This window comes from Protopterus annectens, chromosome 5.part0, assembly GCF_019279795.1.
Source record: "Protopterus annectens isolate FY-2018-M chromosome 5.part0, PAN1.0, whole genome shotgun sequence".
Taxonomy (NCBI): domain Eukaryota; kingdom Metazoa; phylum Chordata; order Ceratodontiformes; family Protopteridae; genus Protopterus; species Protopterus annectens.
In genome coordinates this window covers 1748688783-1748711895 of record NC_056735.1, presented here as the reverse complement: position 1 = coordinate 1748711895, position 23113 = coordinate 1748688783, and the positions used below count along the sequence as shown (strand labels likewise).

General features: G+C 40.2%; 1 protein-coding gene across 1 annotated transcript in view; it reads left to right on the top strand.

Annotated features, from left to right (window-relative positions):
• Nucleotides 1-23113, top strand: part of DOP1B (DOP1 leucine zipper like protein B) — a 2336114-nt gene that overhangs the window by 1685922 nt on the left and 627079 nt on the right. The window contains exon 26 of the mRNA XM_044071549.1: nucleotides 6379-6445. Within this exon, the coding sequence (XP_043927484.1) occupies nucleotides 6379-6445 (67 nt within the window). The remainder of the gene's footprint in view (nucleotides 1-6378; nucleotides 6446-23113) is intronic.

Sequence of the window (23113 nt, the reverse complement as noted above, 5' to 3'; positions counted from 1 at the left end):
ACAGACACAGACAGACACACTGAGAGTGATCGAGCGATAGACTTTAAATATTACTCGTACAAACTTAGAAACTTGCTTGGATAACATGGTTTCTGTTGCCATGCATTCCACACACACACAGCGATCAAGCGATTCCCTGGCAGCAGCAGCATCTCCTGAAAGGTTTCCATACATCTCATACCTCTCAAAGTCTTACCACAGGAAATCTGGACAGAGCCACAAATAAAGGGGAACAAAGGAACAAAAATAGGGATGGACTTTAAATAGTTTTTCTTATAAACTTATAAACTTGCTAGAATAACATGGTTTCTGTTAACTTGTATTTTTCACACACACACACACACACACACACACACACACACACACACACACACACACACACACACACACACACCTCTCAACTGTGCAGATTTTCGCAGAATGTCCTGACATTTGCCTCATATTTTTGGTCTGATTCTCATAGAATTGTGGTTTTCTGGAAAGTCATTGAGGGATGAAGTCAGAAAAAAATAGACATTTGAGTTTCAGACTTCATATCCTTAAGAAAATTGATGCTAATGCAAAATCTGTTAACGTATCAACTTTCTAAGTTTGTAAGAGCAATATTTAAAAAGTGTCCCTATTTTTGGGCCTTTCTGCTGCATTATTTATGACTTTGTCCGGATTTCTTGTTCCAAGAGATCGAGAGATATCTCTCTCACACACACAGACACACACAGCGATCGAGCAATTCCAACAAAGGAACAAAAATAGGGACGGAGTTTAAATATTGCTCTTATAAACTTTGTTCTTTTATATTTAGTATAATAACGATGTATAAAACTTTATATGCTGTGTTATCTTCATTTTAGGGGTTAAATAGGTTTGTGGCTCCCGGTGAATTTTATTTGGTGGGAGAGGGGCCAGAATGGCTCTTTTGATAGTGAAGGTTGCATACCCCTGCTCTAGCGCAAACAATAATTACCATTTGCTAAACAAAACAGTTGCACATCAAAAACAGGCTTAGCACAAGCAGCAGTAAACTTCTCTTCCCTTGAAGCTCACAATTAATTGAAAATATACTAAAGCTCAGTATTCCTTGAAAATGTACTGAAGCTCAAAATTCCTTGAAAAAGTACTGAAATTCACAATTCCTTCAGAATGTACTGAAATTTGCAATTTCTTGAAAATGCACTGAAACTAATAGTCTGGTAGCTGGTGCAGAGGATTTAGGCTCTTGTCTCCTGTAACTAAGGTACAAGGTTTGAGCTAGCCTGATTGAATTAACTAACCTGTCATCCCTAACTAGGGCATTTCACACATACACACACACACATACACACACACACACACACACACACACACACACACACTCTTACTTTGCTTCTCCTACTAAATAACATTTGTCCAGAAAATCCATGCTGCTAGTTTCAAAAAATCCCATCGTTCCAGTTTAAATGTGAGTGCGTCATACTAAAGACACATGCACAGGTGCTACTAAGGACACACACTGCATAAATCCTTAAAGAAGAAATGTTATACATGCAGAGTGCATTCTTAAATAATAAATGTAAGTTTGTGGCAGCCCCCTGGCTAGTAGCCCCCCAAAACCAGTAGACCCTAGGCAACTGCCTTGGATGCCTAGTGCTGGACCCAGCTCTGTCTGAGCCACCCACTAATGAGGGCCATTCAAGAAATAAAAGCAGCAGTCCTGTTACAGAATTTATATATAAAATGACAGTAACTGACAGTAATCCCATTATACGTCAGTAGCATGGGAATACCCCACTACTTCCTTATGTCTTACTTGACTCATAAAAAGCCCATGAAATGGATTATGGGAAAGAGAAAGGCTTGAAGAAAAAACCAATCATATTGATATCTCAAGCGACATTGGCAGCCATTTTGCAGAAAACATATTAAAATTCTATACAAGCAGTTGGAGTGATTTTGACGTGTTAAATAGCCCAGAAAACAAAGATAGAGTGAAAAAATAGATTTTTTTACTTCTAAGGTGAGTTTTCCTTTAAGAAAGGAGTTGTTGACAGGCCAGGTGTACCACAGTTCTTGAGGTCAAGAAGGGTCAGACAAGAATGAATGATTAAACAACTTATTTCATAAAACATACAGCACATTTACACAAATCTGAAGTGGTAAAGAACATTTAGCTTAGTATGTCCAACACTTTTATTGTATCTTTTTTAAGAAGGAAAACATCTTCTTGAGATACCAGCCTCTCATACATAAGTTCCATCTCCATTCTTATATAATGACCACTTTGTTATTCCTCTCATGAGTAGCCCTATTGCATGCCAAGGACATCTGTGATACCAGTGGCACAAAATGCATTACATGATATCCATTTTAATCTTCCCAACATCATTCCATTATCAACTGCATGCTGATTCTATTTTGCTTTAGAAGTTAGTAGTCTTTCATCTCTGTTATAGTAGATACCAATTTTTAGTGGGGGACATTTGAAAGTTCCTGTATAACATAAGTTGTAATCTAGAACTAGAAGAGAATTTGTCAAATCGTGAGGTCAGCCTGCATTGGGAACCTTGGGCCCATTTGAAAGGAGGCCCAAGCAAGCCTGAAAATTTACCTTTTGTGCTAGAAACAGTGACATTGGCAAAGTAATATGGGAGTGGTTAGGTAACTTACCATCCCATGTCAAGAATAATACAATTAATTTAAGAAACTTTTCATAGACTATTAATGTGGCAAGTATATAGAAATTGGTGATATTGTAGTTGAGGGCCTCACCAGATGCGCAGTAGCAAGCCACGCCCCAAACCCACCCCCATGATATGTCATTCATGAATATGCATTCCCTCCGAATGTACAACCGAAGAAAAAGTCACTTGACATTGTAATAGGACAGTAAATATAACAGTAAACTGAAGTAAATTACCGGTATGCATGAACATTTAAACAAAAACACTTTCTCGACCTTGGGGTATTTCCTTTTCTTAGAGGACTGCCAGCTGCTAAATTATGGATTTGATACAACGTAATAGCTTCTTATTTAAACTAAAGTGGTTCCGTTGTCACAGTGCTTTTAATAGTCAAACAGTCACCAAAATCTCATTATTTATTTACTTATTTATTTGGTATTTATTTACCGGAATGGTCCAACTGGTCTGGAGGGGACCAGAAAGTGACCGTTTTCAATGGAGTACTCTTCTGAAATATGTTTGCCTTAGATCTGACAAGTAACATCTGTCACAGCAACATACAGCTCTGTAGAAAACATAAATCACAGATTTTGAGTCATACTTATACAAATGCTAATAATAAAGTGTCAAAAATTTGCCAGAAAGGTAGTTGTTACAGCGCCAAGGTGGAAATTACCATTTGGAAAAGAAACATGCATACTGCAAAGACGCTGCTCTAATCCAGGTAATAAACCAACGTCGCAGAAATTGCGAGCCAGAAATAATAAAAACCGTTATGTTATGATAAACATTTGATAAGGCAGATTCAGTTACACCTTTGGTAATAATATCTAATAAACGCAGCCCTTTAAGGAGATGCAACTTATACACAACAACGCAAACTTGACAATCACAGCATAACACAATGTTCATAGGATATAGTGAATCACAGAACAAAATCTCCTTTAAACACTCATGCCATGAGAAACACAGAAATTACCAGGTGCGGCTACTGGGATGGCAAGTTTAATCGACCTAAAATGTTAAGAAATATAGAATTTATTGCCAGTTGTCGAAAACCCCAAGTAATATGCAGGCTGGGTTGTCACTCAATTTGCGACACGCCCACTTCTGCGCAAAATGAACTGGTGAGGCCCTCAACTACAGTATCGCCTAGAAATGTATGTATTATATGTATTTATTTATTGACATTTGTTAACCAGGAAAATCTGGCTGGGTAATAAATACCCATTTTTAGCAGAGGCCCAGGGAGAAAAGCTCCAGGGAATTAAATAGCATCAAATAAATGCTAGTACAAATGTAATAAAAAAAAAGAAGAAATGTATACATACAGTCTGATAGTAAAATACATAGGGCACAATAAAGCATAAGGAGACACCAGTGATAGAAAATAAACAAAAATGGCTATTAAACATGACAGTCAGTATATACAAAAGTATTAGAAATATAGTCTACTATGCTAGGAAGTAAAAATAAAAAGATACAGGTCTGTCCTAAGAGTATGTTTGCATGACTGCACTGTATTTTCTGCGTATTTTATCTTACATTTTTATATACATTTTTCATTTTAGTCGATGCACTCTGACTGGATCTTTTAATCTTATCCTATCTGCATTGAATCTTACCATTATGTTATGAATCTGCTATGTACTCATTCTGTATATAATATTTTTGATTATAAAGACCATGGTGTATTTTCTGTTCTTTGAGCTTGGGTTGTGGCTAAAACGGGTCAGTATACCAGTCCACTTACGTGGTGAACAAATAGTAAATAACTAAACTGATAAATGCCAGTCATAATCAAGCGTTTATGCTATATAGAATCCCCTAAGTAATTAGAACAAACTCAAATTTATTATTGTTATTATTATGATTATTATTATTAGTAGTAGAAGTAATATATGTTTAGTATAACCAACTTTATTCAGTATGGATTGCTTTTAACAATAACTCATTAAACCATTAATACCAGCGGTACACCAGGCTAGATTGAGATGGAGAATTTTAAATACATTTGAAAAGACAGCCTTTGCAGCTTTAACTGCTATTATACAATGACTGGCCAGTAATATTCAAAAATGAGCACACTGATTGGTCAGCCCACCCAGCGTGCCCGTTATAAATCCCAGAATATACCAATGTAAAATGGTCTGTTCGCCCACACTTTTTTCCATTAGTATATCTCATAAATTTTTTACTTTTCTTTCTTTTTTTTTTAATCAAATTACAAAACATAGGACCTCAAATGAACGAGGGAGATGGTGCAGAGAAAAATAAAAGGATAATCAGGTACATTCTGCAAAACTAAAGAAACATACCGATTATCCTTTTATTTTGTCTGTCCAGGCTCTCCCGAATGTTAAACGTCTCCCAGTTTCTTTTTTTCTTTTATTCATTTATTTATTTAACATTTGTTGACTGGGAAAGTCCGACTGGATGCCTGTCCATTTTCAGCGGAGGCCAGTGGAGGCCCAGGGAGAAAAGCTCCACAGTTAAATTTTAAGCAAAATATAAGGTGTATACAGAAGCAGATTTACAGAGCTAGTATGAAATTTAACGTTGACTAGTAACATGACATTCAGGCTTAATTCAGTTTTACATAGATATTATCAAACTTAACACTGACTAGTAACATAGCATTGAGGCTTAAGATTTAACATATTTACATAGACTGAACACATCGTTTACAGTTTTAGGTTAAGACATTACATAATGGTGAACATTGTTAGTAGGGGTTGCATTTTTTGTTTTATACATTTGAGTTGTGAGCAAGTTAGCCATAGTAGGGAATATTTCAACAAAGAGAGCAAATATTAGACATAGTAGGGAGTATAGTAGGTGAAGAGACAGAGATGGGAAATTGGATAACAGGTTAAGTAAGAAAAGCAGAAGGCTTAAGTAGCTTAAGTATAAAGTAAGTGTAGAGGTGTAAAGAGAAAAATAAAGTGAATACATTTTTAAATTCTTTTGAATAAAAAAAAAAATCAGCAGAGATGTTCCTTTCTCCGTTGCTTCCTTTGCACACAGCACTGATGTACTGCATAAGCATGGGAACACAAGTCCCATATGCATGCACAGTACATCAGAAAAAGCCCCAGGATACCAGGAAAATGTGGAAGGGCACCACAGAGGTATTTTTCTTAAATAATGTCATTGTATAATAGCAGTAACCGATGCTGTGGTGTGGTATATTGAAGATTTTCCACGTTTTTTCTTTATTTAATCACTCGGGCTTCACCCTCGTGATTAAACCACACCAACTACGGGTATATCTTCAATATACCACACCAACGTCATTGGTTATTGCTATATTAGGCTATACTTGATTATGTGTTATGGGTTTACTCAGAAAGATAGTGATTTGTAGCATTCACAATCTGATGAAGTCCATGCTGGTTGAAATAATTTACTGTTGTATTAGCAATGTAATTAATGTAGTTTAATGGCATTTTATAGTTGTTTTTATTATATATTTTTTCATGACAATGTGGCTGTACTGTACTAACTCCACTTTTATGAGATATTCTGACCTTGATTCTTTAGAGTTATCACTGGTTTCTTCCTAAATCAGTTCTATTTTGATTGCTTTACTAACAACACTAAAATGTTGACTTTTTAGTAGTTTAATGTAGTATAACTCTTACTTTATGTAAGTCAGTACTTATATTGTTATGTGATATCAGGTTTGTTATCTTTAATATTTTAAACTTTTTCCCAACAGTATACTCAACGATTTTGTGAGTAGAACACCTAGCCTGGATAACAAGAAGGATCAGAGAGACTTACAGGTATAAAAACCTTTCTGAAACCCCTCGAAACAAAGAAAATTGTTGTTATTCTTTAGATGAATTGTTACTGTCCTTGGAATAAAAAATGTATTGTGTATTTGCTTTAGTTAACCAGGTAAGTCTAGAAGGGCAAAGCCCCTTTTCAGCAGAGGACCTGTGAGATAGGCTACACTGTGAAGTTACAAGTGTATGGTTAATTAGTTACAAATAACATGGTTAATTAACATCATCCCTACCATATATATTCATTGAGAGAGACAGCGTACATATAAAAGAGATGATATAAAGACAGTAGTATGTATTAGAAACCAAAATATGTATACAGTGAGATATTCACTGAGAATGTTTTTGCATCTTAGCAGAAAAAGAAATAAAAAAGAAAAAGAAGGGGAAAACAAGCAAGGTAAAACAGCAGACTTCCATATATATATATATATATATATATATATATATATACACACACACACACACACACACACACATGGAGTGGACGTAAACAGTATACATCTCATTAGGATGCAAAAAGACAAGTGGGTTCTTCAATCTGTCAATGTTAAGCTTTTATAGAATTATATAAATATTACATAAAGATAATAAGAAACTGATGTTATCTATGAGTTTTATATTAAGAGTGGAAAGTTGAGGAGAATGAGGTTGCATGCATCTGATGAAGGACAGAAGTTATAAACCGCTTCATGTTTTTAGTATGCAAATGACATGGGGGTTGCTAATGCAAGTGATACTGGTAATGTGCTGTAGAGCATGAGCAAGACCTTTTGGTTATTAGATCATTTTTTAGCTGTACTTGAGTTTTTTTGAGATTCAACTTTTGTCTAATTTCATTTTGAATTCCGTCACATTTTTTTAGCTACATGATGAGGCTATGTCTCATCTTCTCAACAATAATCTCCTTTCCAAGTCGCAGCATGGCTTTTTCCCCTTACCACAGCACCTTCACCACCCTTCTTTCCATTACTGATGCAATCAACCATTATAGGAATAGTGGTCTTATAGTCTCCCCTACTTTCCTTGACGTGTCAAAGACATTTGACACGGTCTCTCACTGCAAACTTCTAAACACCCTAACAGAATTTAACCTTAGTTGCTCCACTATCAACTGGTTCAGAGCCTATATACAGGACGGAAACAAGCAGTACTATGGCAAACAATATATCTCCATTACTTCCTATGAATCTGGGTGTCCCAAAAGGATCCATCCTTGGATCAGTATTATTTACTCTCTTCAATAACAAACTGTATACTGCCACTGGACAAGCATCCCTTGCATGATATGCATATGATTCTGCCTTAATATATGCTGCATCTTCTCTTCAACAGTTACAGTTAATTACCCAAGAAGCATTCTCTGAAGTGGAAAAATGATTATCTGAATCACAACTCATCCTAAATCCAAACAAGAAAAAACTTATGCTCTTCTTCCCAGGAAAATCACCAGAGCCTCGGCCTGCTTTCTCTATATCACCTGCTAACCACACCATCATTTCTCCAGTACCTCATACTAAACTCTTAGGTGTCACTATTGACTGCTCACTTAAATTTGACTTATACATAGCCCACACCATCAAAAAAGGTCAGAAAAAAACTCTGTAGTCTTTATCGACGCAAACAGTATCTAACAAATAATACTAAAGCTACCCTTGCAACTACTCATCTAATCTCCACTCTGCTGTATGCCTCACCCATTTTTACTAACCTAAACAAGGGTGACCTCACAAAACTGGAAAGCTCTATAATAAAATAGCCAAATTTGCTGTAGACCCAACTGTAGAGGACACCATTGCTTAGCACTCAAGCACTTAAACCGGCTCAAACTACCTAACTTACTTACCTATAACCAACTTCTCACTCTTCACACTCTTATCCACCAACCAGAAAAAATCCCCACCCTTCAGAATCTAATGCAGCCTTTTAGTACCACACGCTCTCTACGGTGTAGTAACAAATCTCTGTTAACAGTTACCAAAGTAAACAACGTAGCTGTCCAGTCACTCTATTCATTAAGTACAGCTAAGCCCTACCCCCTGACTTAAGATCAACTACTGATAAACATCACTTTAAAAAAGAACTTAAATCATTCTTACTTAACACTAAACTCTGTAACTGTCCTATTCCTCCTTAGCATTTCACACGCTCACTTTTCTCACTATGTTTATACTGCTGTTTGTGGTGTTACTCTGCTAACTACTGCTGTAAATACCTTAACATATAAAAGTCAGTTAAGTTTGTTTAGTGGAAAACAGTGGTGTGAGCTGATTCATAAGTTTGTAACTGCTTTGTGTTTTTTTATTCTTATTTTTTCACAACTTTGCTGTAGTTTATTTAGTTGAGTAACTTAGATGTTGGTTAATATTGAAGGACCATAGAGGAGGCTGAGTAGCAGAAATTAGTGAGGTGGAATTAAGAGAGTATGTTCTATAAGAATTGTTTTGGTTGTGTAAAGTAGTCTGAGATTTTTTTTTTTTGACTGTGTAACAGATACCCTGTGTAAACTCTCTATAAATCTTTGCTCCCTCATTAGGCAGAAAAGTAAGCCTTAGAGTTCATGCAAAAAAGACATCTTTTCAGAGTGTAAACACTAACGCTTAAAAAGAAATGTGTGTCACAATTTAATATGGCCAAAGTCACATCCATCACTCCCTTTTTCCCATTTTTGCATATGAGGTTGTGGTATCACATCATTAGCAACCATCATCTAGAGCCAATGTTCACATCACCAAATAGCTTGCCCAGCAGCACACACAAACACAAACACTTATAGCTAATTTAGCGTGTCCAGTCCACCTACTACATGTCTTTGGAATGTGGGAGGAAAATGGACCACCAAGAGAAAACCCATGCGAACACAGGGAGGACATGCAGACTTCTCACAGGAAGCACTTAAGCCGAGAATTGAACCAAAGAAGCTCTTGCTGTGAAGCGACAGTGCTACCCACTTCACTGCTGTGTTGCTTCTAAAGGTACATACTGTAATCAAACGAAAATCAAAGGTTTCAACAATTCAAATAGTTAGTGAAATGAGGTAGATCATTTAAATGGTGGTAGAAAATTATTCTGTGATATTTATATTTATTAAAAGGATTCCATCCTGACAGAGTCCCTTCAGTTACTGATGTCAACTCCAAATACCTTGCCCCTGTGTACCTGATACTCAGTCTGTTGTCTTCAGCTTGAGTATAACTCTTACCGTCTCAACTATTAGATGCATCCCTCTCCTTGTCACCTAATCCTGTTAGTGGTCAAGACACAAGCAAGCATCTTCTTCTCTGAAAATAGTCTCTGAAACAGTAGCTCTTTTTATTTGGGTCATCTGACAACCTCACATACTTCTGACCTGTATTAACAAAAGTTATGGCTTCTTACATTGCCTATATTCACCAGTGATGGCTTACACCAGTAGTACTTTGAGGTGTTGATAAATGAAGAGAATGAGAGGGAGAGAAGGTTGAATGATGTGGGGACAGTGAATCATGAAGTGCAATGGATTAGCAAGGAGGAAGTAAGGATAGCTATGAAGAGGATGAAGAATGGATAGGCAGTTGGTCTAGATGACATACCTGTGGAAGCATGGAGGTGTTTAGGTGAAATGGCAGTGGAGTTTCTAACCAGATTGTTTAATGAAATCTTGGAAAGTGAGAGAATGCCTGAGGAATGGAGAAAAAGTGTTTTGGTACCGAATTTTAATAATAAGGGTGTTGTGCAGAGCTGTAGTAACTACAGAGGGATTAAAATGATTAGTCACAGCATGAAGTTATAGGAAAGAGTAGTGGAAGCTAGGTTAAGAAGGGACGTGATGATTAATGATCAGCAGTATGGTTTCATGCCGGGAAAGAGCACTACAGATGCAATGTTTGCTCTGAGAGTGTTGATGGAGAAGTACAGAGAAGGTCCGAAGGAGTTGCATTGGGTTTTTGTAGACTTAGAGAAAGCATATGACAGGGTGCCTAGAGAGGAGTTGTGGTATTGTATGAGGAAGTTGGGAGTGTCAGAGAAGTATGTAAGAGTGGTACAGGATATGTACGAGGGTAGTGTGACAGCGGTGAGGTCTGCGTTGGGAGTGACGGATGCATTTAAGGTAGAGGTGGGATTACATCAAGGATCAGCTCTGAGCCCTTTCTTATTTGCAATGGTGATGGACAGGTTGACATACGAGATCAGACAGGAGTCCCTGTGGACTATGATGTTTGCAGATGACATTGTAGATCTGTAGTGAGAGTAGGGAGCAGGTGGAGGAGACCCTGGAGAGATGGAGATATGCTCTAGAGAGAAGAGGAATGAAGGTCAGCAGGACTAAGACAGAATATATGTGTTTGAATGAGAGGGAGGATAGAGGAATAGCGAGGATGCAAGGAGTAGAGGTGGCGAAGGTGGATGAGTTTAAATACTTGGGATCAGTAGTTCAGAGTAATGGTGAGTGTGGAAGAGAGATGAAGAAGAGAGTACAGGCAGGGTGGAGAAGATTGCCGGGAGTGATTTGTGACAGATGAGTACCAGTAAGAGTGAAAGGGAAGGTCTACAAGAGGGTAGTGAGACCAGCTATGTTATATGGGTTGGAGACAGTGGCATTGACAGAAAGGCAGGAGTTAGAGCTGTATGTGGCAGAGTTAAAGATGTTAAGATTTGCACTGGGTGTGACAAGGGTGGACAGGATTAGGAATAAGTGTATTAGAGGGTCGGCCCAGGTTGGAAGGTTTGGAAACAAAGCCAGAGAGGCAAGATTATGTTGGTTTGGACATGTGCTGAGGAGGGATGCTGAGTATATTGTGAAAAAGATGCTAAGGATGAAGCTACCAGGTAACAGGAAAAAAGGAAGGCCTAAGATAAGATTTATGGTTGTGGTGAGAGAGGACATGCAGGTGGTTGGTGTGACAAAGCAAAATGCAGAGGATAGAAAGAAATGGAAGCAGATGATCCGCTGTAGTGACCCCTAATGGGAACAGCCGAAAAAAGATGATGGCTTACACCAGTAGAAACAGGTAATTCTGGACTTGGCTCTCTCTTATTAGCTAATTTGGTGCATACTCTTACAGTTCTTCTCATCGCTTCAGTAGGTGAATACCTGCCACTTGTTGTACAATCATGAGGAAGTTTCTTATAGAGGCTAAATTTGTCACATTTTGTATTTCTTTATTATTTTGCAGTTCTGTGTATAGTAGTAGCTACATTTGTCAACTGATGCAAATGTGGTAGACGAATAACCCGCAATGATTTTTACAAAAAAGCTTTTTCTGGTTGAGGCATGAATATGATAGTGAAGATTGCCAGCATTGTAAGAAATTCAAATCAGCAACAAAAATTAGAAAAATTACCGGCTTGTCTTTTTAACAGTTAGTCACCTGAGAAACATCCAAGAAAAAGTTCAAAGTTCTTCTAAAGAGGGCTAAAATAAATAAAGAAATGTATTCAGAAGTGTGAGGAGGCCATAGACTGTAAAAAAAGAATACTACTTTACTCATGGGTCCTGTGATCATCTGTCATCTCATGAGGCTGACAGTTCTTTTTATCTGACTCCCAGTGACAGAGAAGGAGTCTGATTTGAAAGTGTCCAGTAAGCCTGCACCATATGCTGTATCAAAGCTAAAGTTTAAGTAAGCATGACATAAAGGAAAGGCCTCTGCTTTTATTCCCTGCTTTCCTAATAAACTCTCTGGTTGGTGGTGCCTGTTTATTGAGCCTCTGTAAGAGTCAAATTTTACTTGACAGCATTGGATGGATGAATGTGTTAAATACCAATGAAGGCAGTTTCATCAGTAATTCCTGAAATAACATAAGAAGTGCTAAAATCTGAGTTGCAGGCTGCAGGGAAGAATAGTCCAAATCTTAGTCATAGATTTCCTTGATGGTGGAGACCAAAGGGACATCCTGAAAACTCCTCCTTTATGCTAAAGGCCAGAGCTTATATAGGCATGCCTGTTAACAAAGTGGATTACTGGAGACTGACTGATATTATGTCTGCACTGGCAGGGTGTGGATGATTCAGAGATAAACTGATCATGAACAAGGAAGCCGGAGAAATTCTGCTGTCTGCATAGTACGCCAATGGTAGAATAATGACATGGTAATGAGCAACAGTATTAAAATGGCAGTCTCAGTAAATGCATATGAAGGTAAACAATATGGCAGAGTGATTCAGAGATGTGTGTATACATATATATATTATTCATAAACACACATCATGACTGCAGTAAAATCCTTGATTAAAAGAGGTGAATTGCAAAAAGATATATGGTGTAGTTGCAGCCTTAGAAAACCTGTGTATGCAGCAGGCTGTACTTGCTAGTGGTAGTCATGGTGTTGCATGCCATTGCTCTTGGCAGCACAGCACCAAATATACTGTCCAAGTGAACTATTTAGTGTTCTTCATAAGTGAACTATTTAGTGTTCTTCATAAGTGAACTATTTAGTGTTCTTCATGACACTGAAGTTATGAGCCACTACTGTGTGAAACAAGTTATCATCTCTGGTATCATCACCAGGTAGTTGTGTGTGTTTGTTGTAAGGACAAATGTGACTTTATACTGAGTATGTCACACCTGGGAGGACTAGGGTGAACTGCGCAGGGAGAGGGGCACTGTCTCCTTGGTGTGTGTGTGTGTGTGTGTGTGTGTGTGTGTGTGTGTGTGTGTGTGTGTGTGTGTGTGTGTTCATAGGTTCATACTAGGCTATCTGCCCAAGGGCATTTATAAGCCTAGCCCATAGTTATGTGGCTTTCGCCACCCCTTTAGTTTGAATAAAAACTATGCCTATCATTTTGCTGTGCCTCTGTCAAGCAGTGACACTGAAGTAATCCCTGGGGTATATCTGCAATCTCCCATCCATTGGTCAAGATTCCTCTTGAACAAGGCCAGAGAGGTGCTCTGCCTCACATGTACCGGGATTTTGTTCCACAGCATAGGGAGTCTCTGGGTGATGAATCTGTCCCTCCAGCACGTTCTATTTATAACCGTGTCAAGGTTTAAGTCTCCCGCCCTTGTGGTTCTGAGGGATCTAGATTTTTTGAGGTGAAGCATATTCATCAAATCTGGGTTTGACATGGCCTTATATGAAGTAGTTAGGAAAACCTTCTATATCGCCCACCTGATCATGAAGGGATTCACATCTAGTTCAAGGGAGGTCATCGTCCCCCTGTACTCATCACTCATTAGACCTATGATTGAGTACAATGCCCCGTTCGGAATGTATCTGACCAGACACCTGCTGCAGCTTGAAAGACCCCAAAAGTTCCTCACCAAAAGGATAAAGGGTCTCAAAAATATGTCTTATGCTGCCTGACTGAAAGAACTCCAGCTCTCTTCAGTCTCATACCGCTTGCTCAGAGGTGACCTGTGCCTGACATATAAGGCCATGTCAAACCCAGATTTGATGAATATGCTTCACCTCAAAAAATCTAGATCCCTCAGAACCACAAGGGCGGGAGACTTAAACCTTGACACGGTTATAAATAGAACGTGCTGGAGGGACAGATTCATCACCCAGAGACTCTCTATGCTGTGGAACAAAATCCCGGTACATGTGAGGCAGAGCACCTCTCTGGCCTTGTTCAAGAGGAATCTTGACCAATGGATGGGAGATTGCAGATATACCCCAGGGATTACTTCAGTGTCACTGCTTGACAGAGGCACAGCAAAATGATAGGCATAGTTTTTATTCAAACTAAAGGGGTGGCGAAAGCCACATAACTATGGGCTAGGCTTATAAATGCCCTTGGGCAGATAGCCTAGTATGAACCTATGAACCTATGAACCTATGTCAGGCACAGGTCACCTCTGAGCAAGCGGTATGAGACTGAATAGAGCTGGAGTTCTTTCAGTCGGGCAGCATAAGACATATTTTTGAGACCCTTTATCCTTTTGGTGAGGAACCTTTGGGGCCTTTCAAGCTGCAGCAGGTGTCTGGTCAGATACATTCCGAACGGGGCATTGTACTCAATCATAGGTCTAATGAGTGATGAGTACAGGGGGACGATGACCTCCCTTGATCTAGATGTGAATCCCTTCATGATCAGGTGGGCGATATAGAAGGTTTTCCTAACTACTTTAGCAACATGAGTGTCAAACGAAAGGCTACTGTCAACCTGGGTCCCCAGATCCCTGATGACTTTTTCTGTGCTCAGTGGATTGCCATCTATATGGTAGCTAGGGGTAACCTTGTTTTTCCCGAAGGGTATGACTATGCATTTTTTGGCGTTTAACTTCAGGCCATGGCTCTGGCACCAGTTATCCGTTTCTGTGAGGCCCTTCTGGAGGATATCTGTGTCAGATGTGTTTTCGACTATGGCCCAGTTTGCAGTCATCTGCAAACTTTGTCAGCCATAACCCTCCTGTGTTTGCTTGTACTTCAGAAAAGTAGATGCCGAACAAGAGTGGACCCAGGACTGAGCCCTGTGGGACACCACTTGTGACAGGCTTTGAGTCTGACATGGCTCCAGCAACTCTGACCCTGTGGGTTCTGTCACTTAGCCAGTTTGCAACCCATCTTGTGATGTATGGGTTTACATTCAAGCTGATGAGTTTTTCGATGATACCTGAGGGGGTATTGTGTCGAAGGCCTTTGCCAGGTCGAGGTAGGCTGTATGGACTGCCTTTCCCTCATCAATGGCCTTGGTGACAGTCTCGAAAAAGTCAACCAAGTTTAAGAGGCAGGATCTGCCTTTGACAAAGCCAAACTGGGTTGGATCCAAAGTCTGCAAGTTCCCTATGTCTTTATTTATGAGTTCCATTATGATCCTCTCCATGGCTTTGCAGATAAGGCTTGTCAAGCTAATGGGCGGTAATTTCCAGGGTCTGTGGAGGCACCGCCCTTATGAAGTGGGACCACAGTCGCCGTGCGCCACTCCTTGGGCACGTATCCTGAGGTGAGGCTAAGATTAAACAGCTGTCCTAACTGTGGGTTTAATTCCTCGTTGAGTTCGTGAAGCACACAGCCGGGGACACCATCCGGTCCCATGGATGCTGTGTTTTTGCCTTAGTGAGGGCAGTTCTCACCTGGGCGTTGGAGATGTTTGGGGGCTACAATCCTCTGGAATAGATATCTCTCCTTTTGGGGAGGGGAGAAGTTTGCACTGAACCTGTCAGCCAGTATGTTGGCAATGTGTGTAGGTTCAGTAATTTTCACATCATTTTGAACTAATTCTGAGCATATCTGTGTGTGTGTGTGTGTGTGTGTGTGTGTGTGTGTGTGTGTGTGTGTGTGTGTGTGTGTGTGTGTGTGTATGTATGTATGTATGTATGTGTGTGTGTGTGTATATATATATATATATATATATATATATATATATATATATATATATATGTGTGTGTGTGTGTTATTACTGCATAGCTACCACTGGGAATACCTGACTGGGGACTCTTACGAGGTTCTCTATTATAAAGCAGTTGCTTGGCACAGTCTTGTCAAGGTGGTTTCTGATGGCACTGGCATATCCCATTTTGGTGAGCAGTGCTGGCACCACTGTAATGACCTGAAGAGATGCCATTCAGATCTTTTTAGCCAGTGCGAAGAAGACATCTGGAAAAGGGCACCCAATATGTATTGTAAGTATCATCTGCCTTGACTGTTGAGTTACTGGTTTTCATAATTTATAAATGTAATGATTTTGAGCCTGTGCCTTATTGTTCTTTTTTCTTTTTCTAGCTTAAAAGACAATTTTGGAGAACAGTCTTCTGTATCAGAAGGAAATGGAGATGCTTTTTAGGTGCAGAGATACATGTTGATGTTCATCATTCCCATTGATGCAGTAGCCTTTAAGCTGTTTGAGTTGTTTCTTGTTTTCCTGCCTAGGAAACAACAACCAGCTGGCTTCACAAAGCTCTGAATCCCCCATACACCTTCATTCTGGCTGCTAATTGGCTAGCCCCAAGGAGGGAAATCAGTAGTCAGAGTGTAGTACTTTTTTGCCACCTCAAGGAGAAGCATCTTTGGGGCTTCTCTGGAGCAGCAATTGGCTAAGAACTCATTTCTGGCACATAAGTACCCATTGGGGAAGCCCTCCACACAGAATTTGTTGCCCTTTTAAGAAAACAGTATTTGTTTTTATTGTTTGACCAAAAGTGGTATTTCCCCTTTAAGAAACCTTTTTTCTTTTCTGTTTTTTTATCAGCATCGGAAGTTTCCAGTAAGGGAATGCTGCCTATGTTATTTAGCCAATTAGGGGCTAATTTTGTGTAAATATATGTTCTTGTTGTTGTTGTTGTGTCTTTCAGCTTTTCCTGGTTAGGGGTCGCCATAGCGGAACTCCAGTCCGCTAATGATTGGCAGTAGATTTTTACGTGCCAAGTTGTCAGCCCTGACGCACAACCTTCAACGAAGGTGCGCCCATTCACGCATGTCTCCACACAGAAGAAACTCTAGCTGAGAATCGAACAGGACAACGTCTTATTGTGAGGCGATAACGCTACCGCAGCACCACCACCGCAGTATAAATATATGTTCTTCTTATTTTAGTCATAAAATTAAAAGTTTACACAAGAAGAAATATATGTTCTTCTTGTGTAAACTTGTAATTTTATGACTAAAATATTTATTTTGGAATGGGCAGGGAAGTGTTTTTTTCACAGTGTAGTGCTTATGCTAACTTTGTGACAATCTTTTTGCCTTTTTTTTCTTTTTTTTCTTTTTTTATCAGTGGTTTTACCTTGATAATAAGATTGCTGATGGGGAAATTGAATACTTTTGCTTTTACTCTGGGAAGGGGGTGGGACAAGAAGTGCCAATGTACTGTTTGTGTACACTAGGTAGCAACCTACCTTCTGGCTGATTTGCATCAGCAACTCTTAGACTTTTAGCTTCCCTTCTTCGGCACAGCATGGATACTTACTCTGGTCCTTTCGGTTCCACTCCCTTTGTTCCTAGAAATAAAAAATCATTTACCGATGAGCTGCTGCTACTGTCTCAGTTTGTGCCTGAGCCAGTAGTTGATAAACCTGTTGTGGCCATTGGTTGTTCCTCAGACTACTTATTTACCTCTCCGGTTTCCTCTGGTGTAGTCCTTTTGGCCACCACAATCTCGGGTCAGTATTGTCTCTTCAGCTGTTCAGGTGCCTGGTATGGGCACTGGAGAACCAGCTTCATTAAGGTTGAGAAACATTGTGGAAGATTCTTCTTGGGGTAACTGAGGCAAGTGACCATTAGCCTCGTCAGATATCCCTCCTTAGAGCTGGTCTTCTTCCACGGGAACTCCTATAAAGAAAAAAAAATAAACGTTGTTTATCCCAAGAGGTAATTACATTTAAGAAAGATGATTTTCTTACCTTAGTAAAGTAGGCTTTGAATTCTGGTGTCCAGAAGCCATTTAGAGGTGGAAACTCCCTGTAAAGAAACTCCCGAAGAAACTGCGTCTGATGATTCTGATTATGACAGAAACAGGACTTTTTCTCCTTCAAATTCACAAGCCCAACTTGTTTATCATGAAGAAAATACAAAATTTGATGGTATATTTTCCGTCCTTCTCAACCTGTGGGGTTACTATAGCTGATCGGATCCAGTGCTGGCAGCTCAGACTCTTCACGCTTCGAAGTTTCACCTTCTCAGGCATAATGCCCTGCCTGCCTAAGTCTCCTCAGATCTCATTTGCCACTTTGTGTCAGATGTGCTCCAGCAAAGCTTTACTTAAGTAGAAACTTTGAATATCTTTCCTTGTTCCTGTTCTCCTGCCTTTCATAGGTTTTTGTTGTATTTGTAGTATTGGTAATTAATGTTATTATCTCTCTAGTGGGTACATTTTATCATATTCTAAAAATTCTTTAGTAAGAGCTGTTACTGCCCTTTCTTCTTCATAGACTTTCTTCTTCGTCGTCTTCTTCTTCTTGATGGGTTTTTTTCTTCTTAACTGTGCTGTCTTTTGTGGCATTATCTGTTATAATTCTATCCTTCTGTTTCAAAGGTAGGGCTTTGCTTGTACTAAAAGAGGGAAAAAAACTTTTTTTTCTCTGTGTTCTGTTTTTGCTGTTTTATTACATTTAGAGTTATGGACAAGACCTTGGGTTTTAAAAAAAGTGTGTAGGCACAATATAAATTGCCCCCCCCACCAAGATATTCACAATAAGTGTATCTATTGTCTCGGCAATGATCACCTCACTGTGGACTGCCAGGCCTGTGCAGCCTTTTAGATTTCTATTTCTAGCTGATTGCTGAGCCAAACTTGTCTTAAAAAGGTTGCTCTGCCCCCACTACTATGTCTTTGTCTCCTTTTAAATCTGTCAAGAAGGAAAAGGAAAATGAGGGAAAGATAGAGAAAAGTGAAGAAGAGGTGTGACGAAAGAGTTTAAAAAACAAGAAGTCAAAGCTTAAAGAAAAGAAGAGGAAAAAACATCATGTGCCAATTTTAGAGGGTCAGACAGATTCAAAGGTCCCAAGGCTTTCGGCTCCTGTGGCTACTCCTAGTCATTTAGGATTGGTGGCAGCAGCTATCTCCATCCTTATCAGCACTTAACTCAGATCCAAACAGTTGTCTTTCCACAGAAGTTCCAAGCCAGATTTTGTCAGCAGTACCATCATCAGGTCAGATGGCACTCCCTTTTACGGCCATCACCATGAAGCCTGAGTTTTCTCTGGAGCCATCTTCCCATAAGGTCCAGACATCCCCCTTTTTTGACTAAAGAGGTTCCCTTGCCCATGACTTGACCCAGCAGTCCTGCTTCTTCATCTTCTTTGAGGTCGGTGAGGTCTGCAAAAAGCATAAAGGGGTCTGATTTGGACCAGTTCATAAGAACCATTCTCAAGACCGAGATGGACCTGGGGATAATCCGTCACTCTCTATCCAGAGATCGGATGGACCTGCCCCCATGGCGCCAACTGTATCTGTTCCTTCTCTGGTCCACCTTTCAAAGCCAGTGCCTTTGGTTGTGTCACTTTTCCATGTTACCCCCCCTCGTCATTGCCAACAGCGTGGCCATCTTTAGTTCTGGCATCTGCCTTGATGTACTTTACTTCAGTCTCCTCAGAGCAGAGTTCTTCCGAGAGCCATGGAATCAGAGTGGAGGGTCTGGGGTTGGGGTCAAATCTGAGGCTTTCAGAACTGTCCCTCGTTGCCTCAGTTTTAAACAGATTGGCTGCATTTCTTGTCTGTTCTGGCTAAGTTGGCAGTTGGTACAAGGGTTTCCCCAAGATTTTCACATCCAATGGGTCCTTTTACCAGTTATGCGGCTTTGGTGTTCAAGTTCATAGAAAAGATATTGCCTCTCTCTCAGATGGGTACCTCTCTTCCAGTGTTGGATACATCCCATTCTTCTAGGATCTTGGTCTCTCATAAGCTATCCTCAGGACAGCCTGCACCATTAGGTTTTCAGTAGCCCCAATCCAGGGGTTCCCTTGTTACCTTCTTGTTCCCAAAGCCTCTCCCCCAGGAGGTTCACAAGAAGAGCCAGTGCAAGAGGAAGTACTTGGATTCCCCAGAGGACTGTCCTGCTGAGGACTCTGATCTCATTGAAGAGGAAGGGTCCCCAAAATCCCCTCATGAGGATGTCTCCTTTGCCTATTTGCTGGAGGACTGGGGGGTGTTTGGACCACCAAAGCCACTTTTCTGGAGGAGACATCTGCCTTGAAGCATTTAGTGCAGGATAATCCACATAGTGGCTCCACCTCAAGACATGTTTGTCAGCCTTATGTCCTAGAAGACTTGGAGACAACCCAATGTGGTGTTGAAGTAAAGTTCCATCCATGTATATCATTGCTGCTGCTGCCACTAAGAGAGAGATTTCAGAAGATAGTGCATCAGTTCATCCCCTGAACAAGGAGTTTTGGGGGTTTGACCAATTCAGCACCTGCTCTTGAGCCACGTTTGCCCTCCTTATGCGGAATCATTCAGCGCATTTGATGTCACTTCAGAGTGTCTTGGCTTCTGAAGCCTCTGTTAAATATCTTCTCAACCCTTTTCAGTATCATGTAAGACCGTGGAGATTTAGCCACCATGTATGCATTAAGGCATCTTTCTTGAATGCTCCCTTCGACTGAACCACAGTAGTTGGTCCAGTAGTAAAAGATACCTTGACTAAGAGTGAGCAAATTGGTAAGTCATTGTCTGCAGTGGGAGTGCGCTTCTCCTCCCTTCAGAAGACCTCTTCTATTAACTGGCATGGGGGAGCAAGATATTCTTCCTAAATTGCAACAGCTTACCCAAGGCGATCCTAGCAAAAGTGCCCCCAAGACAGAGGGAGTAACTTTAATGGATGCTGTCCAGGTGCCAGGAGTGATCTGCAGTTTCAGACCTTCAGGGGATTCTTCTTGAGATGGCCCTTTCAGTACTTCTGAAAGTTTGATTAACAGCTGCACTCTGGAAGTACTGTGAGGGGGGTGCTTGACTGTCCACTCAAAAGCTTGGGAAGCCATCACACCGGACACCTGGGTGTTTCCACAAGCTAAGTCCCCTTTTCAAACCACTCCTCAGATGTTCCACTCTACCTGTGGAGGGAAGCAGCAGTAGAAATCCATAAGTTGCTTGCACATCGAGTCATCCAAGAGGTCCCACTAGACCAGTTCGGATCCTGTGTCTACTCAGGATTCTTTTTGATGCCAAAGAAAACCAGGGACCTCAGGCCCATTTTGGATTTAAGCAAGTTAAATTTCTTTGTGAAGAAGACCATGTTCTGGATGGTAATGGTACAGTGCATTCTGCTTTTACTGAGGAAGGATGATTGAATGTGCGCAGACCTCAAGAATGCCTTCTATCACATAAAATCTGGGCGGTTCCTGTGCTTCAGGCTGGGACTCAGTCATTTTCACCTTTAGGCATTACCATTCAAACATCCCACCCCCCCAGGAGTTCACTGAATGAGTAGCAGTGGTAGCAGCTTGGCTCAGACTACAGGGGTCTCAGGTCTTTCCTTGCCTGGATGACATAGGAATCATTGATTCAAGCGATTGACTCGTTACTCCAACTGTAACTCTTCATACATCAAAGTTGGAACCTGTGGAGAGACTGGAATATATCTTATTCCATTTGGACACCTCCAAACAAATTATTAAGTTAACTCATGAGACTGTCCACCTTGTGTCAAGTCTTGCTGCTTTCAAATTCACCTGTTCATCTGATCCTTTGTCTTTTCAGGCTTATGGCCACAGATATCTGCTTTGTTTCCCTCCACAGACACTACATGATGTTTCTGCAGTGGACACTGTCAATTCAGTGGTCAGTTTACTCCCATACAGTGACATTCCTGGTTTGTCTTACCAATATTTGTTGCCACCACATCTGTTGGTGGATGACTTGAACTCACATTTCCTCAGGTCTTTCTTTTGTTCTTCCCCTACCCAAAGGCATGATAACCATGGATGTTTTCCTCTTTGGGTTGGGGGAGGGGGGGCTTTATGAAGGGAAGACAGTACAAGATGTCTGGTTTCCATCAGATGCCCAGTTGCACATCAGTGTTTTGGAGAAGTGAATAGTCCTTCTAACATTTCAGGCATTTCAGGACTACTTCCCCAAAAGTGTGATAGCCATACAGTCAGACAACACTGCAGTGTTGTGATACTTAAACAAACATAGCAGAACTCATTCCTTCACCCTGGGTTGAGTGGCTGTGAGAGTGTGGCAATGAGTGACATCCTCATTTTCTGATAAAGCATATCCTGGGGAAATCTGATGTCCTAAAGGACATCTTAAACATGAGCATTTTGATGCCTCATGAGTGGTCCCTCACCCAACAGTAGTGAACATATTTTCTACCACTGGGGCCACCCATGCTGTGACCTATTTTAGACTCCTTTCAACAGTAAATGCAGCACTTTCTTTACTCTGATTCCTCCCAATGGATAGTCATCAGGAGATGTTCTTCTTCATGCTTGGCCTCTGGGGTCTCCTGTATGCTTATATAATTTACTGCAACTGGAATTTTCTGAACCTATGCCATTGTGTCCTGTTCTTCCAGTAAGGTGTTTTTATTACAGCCAGTTAACGTGCCTGGCATCCAGTCTACTGTTAACTAGAAAACAGTTTGATTGTATAAACTTCCTCACTCTTATAAGGTTTTATATTTTAACTTTATGACAGACCCAGCAGTGATTTCTCTGGTACATCCAGCCACCACTAAACATCTGGTTAATGCCAGTCCATCCCCTTCTGACATGGATAGGATAGATTTAATATTGGAGGTGTGATGGGAAAGAAATAAGTAACTGGAAACATATGTTTTAGGATATAATGAGTTGGTAAATTGTAAAAATTCCATACAAAATACTCTGTCAGAAATATTGGGTGAGCAGATGGCTATAACAAGGGAAATTATGATTTTGGGCTGGGACACAAGATCTGAATTGCCTGGACATAGTAAGGCCTTATTAAGTTTAATTTTGTTGGCTGCCAAAAAAAGCATTACTAGAAAATGGAAATCAAAGACTAAACCAACTGTATATGAAGTACTCAATATTATAAAAGAGATAAAAGAACTGGAATGGGGATCTTTAGAAAAGTTAAGGAACAAATTACATAGAAATAGATGGAAATTGTGGGAGCAGTACATGCAGAATAATATTCAGGAGAAGCAGGAGTGGTAATGCAGTTGGGGGGTGGGATCTTCCAGGAATTGATCCAGCTGTAGGGAACACCTGAGATAGAAATGTTTGTATCCAGTCACAACAATCAGTTGACAAAACTCTACTCTAACACATCATGCAAGAAGGCCTGCAAAACAGGTGCTTTTTCTTTTCCTTGAACAG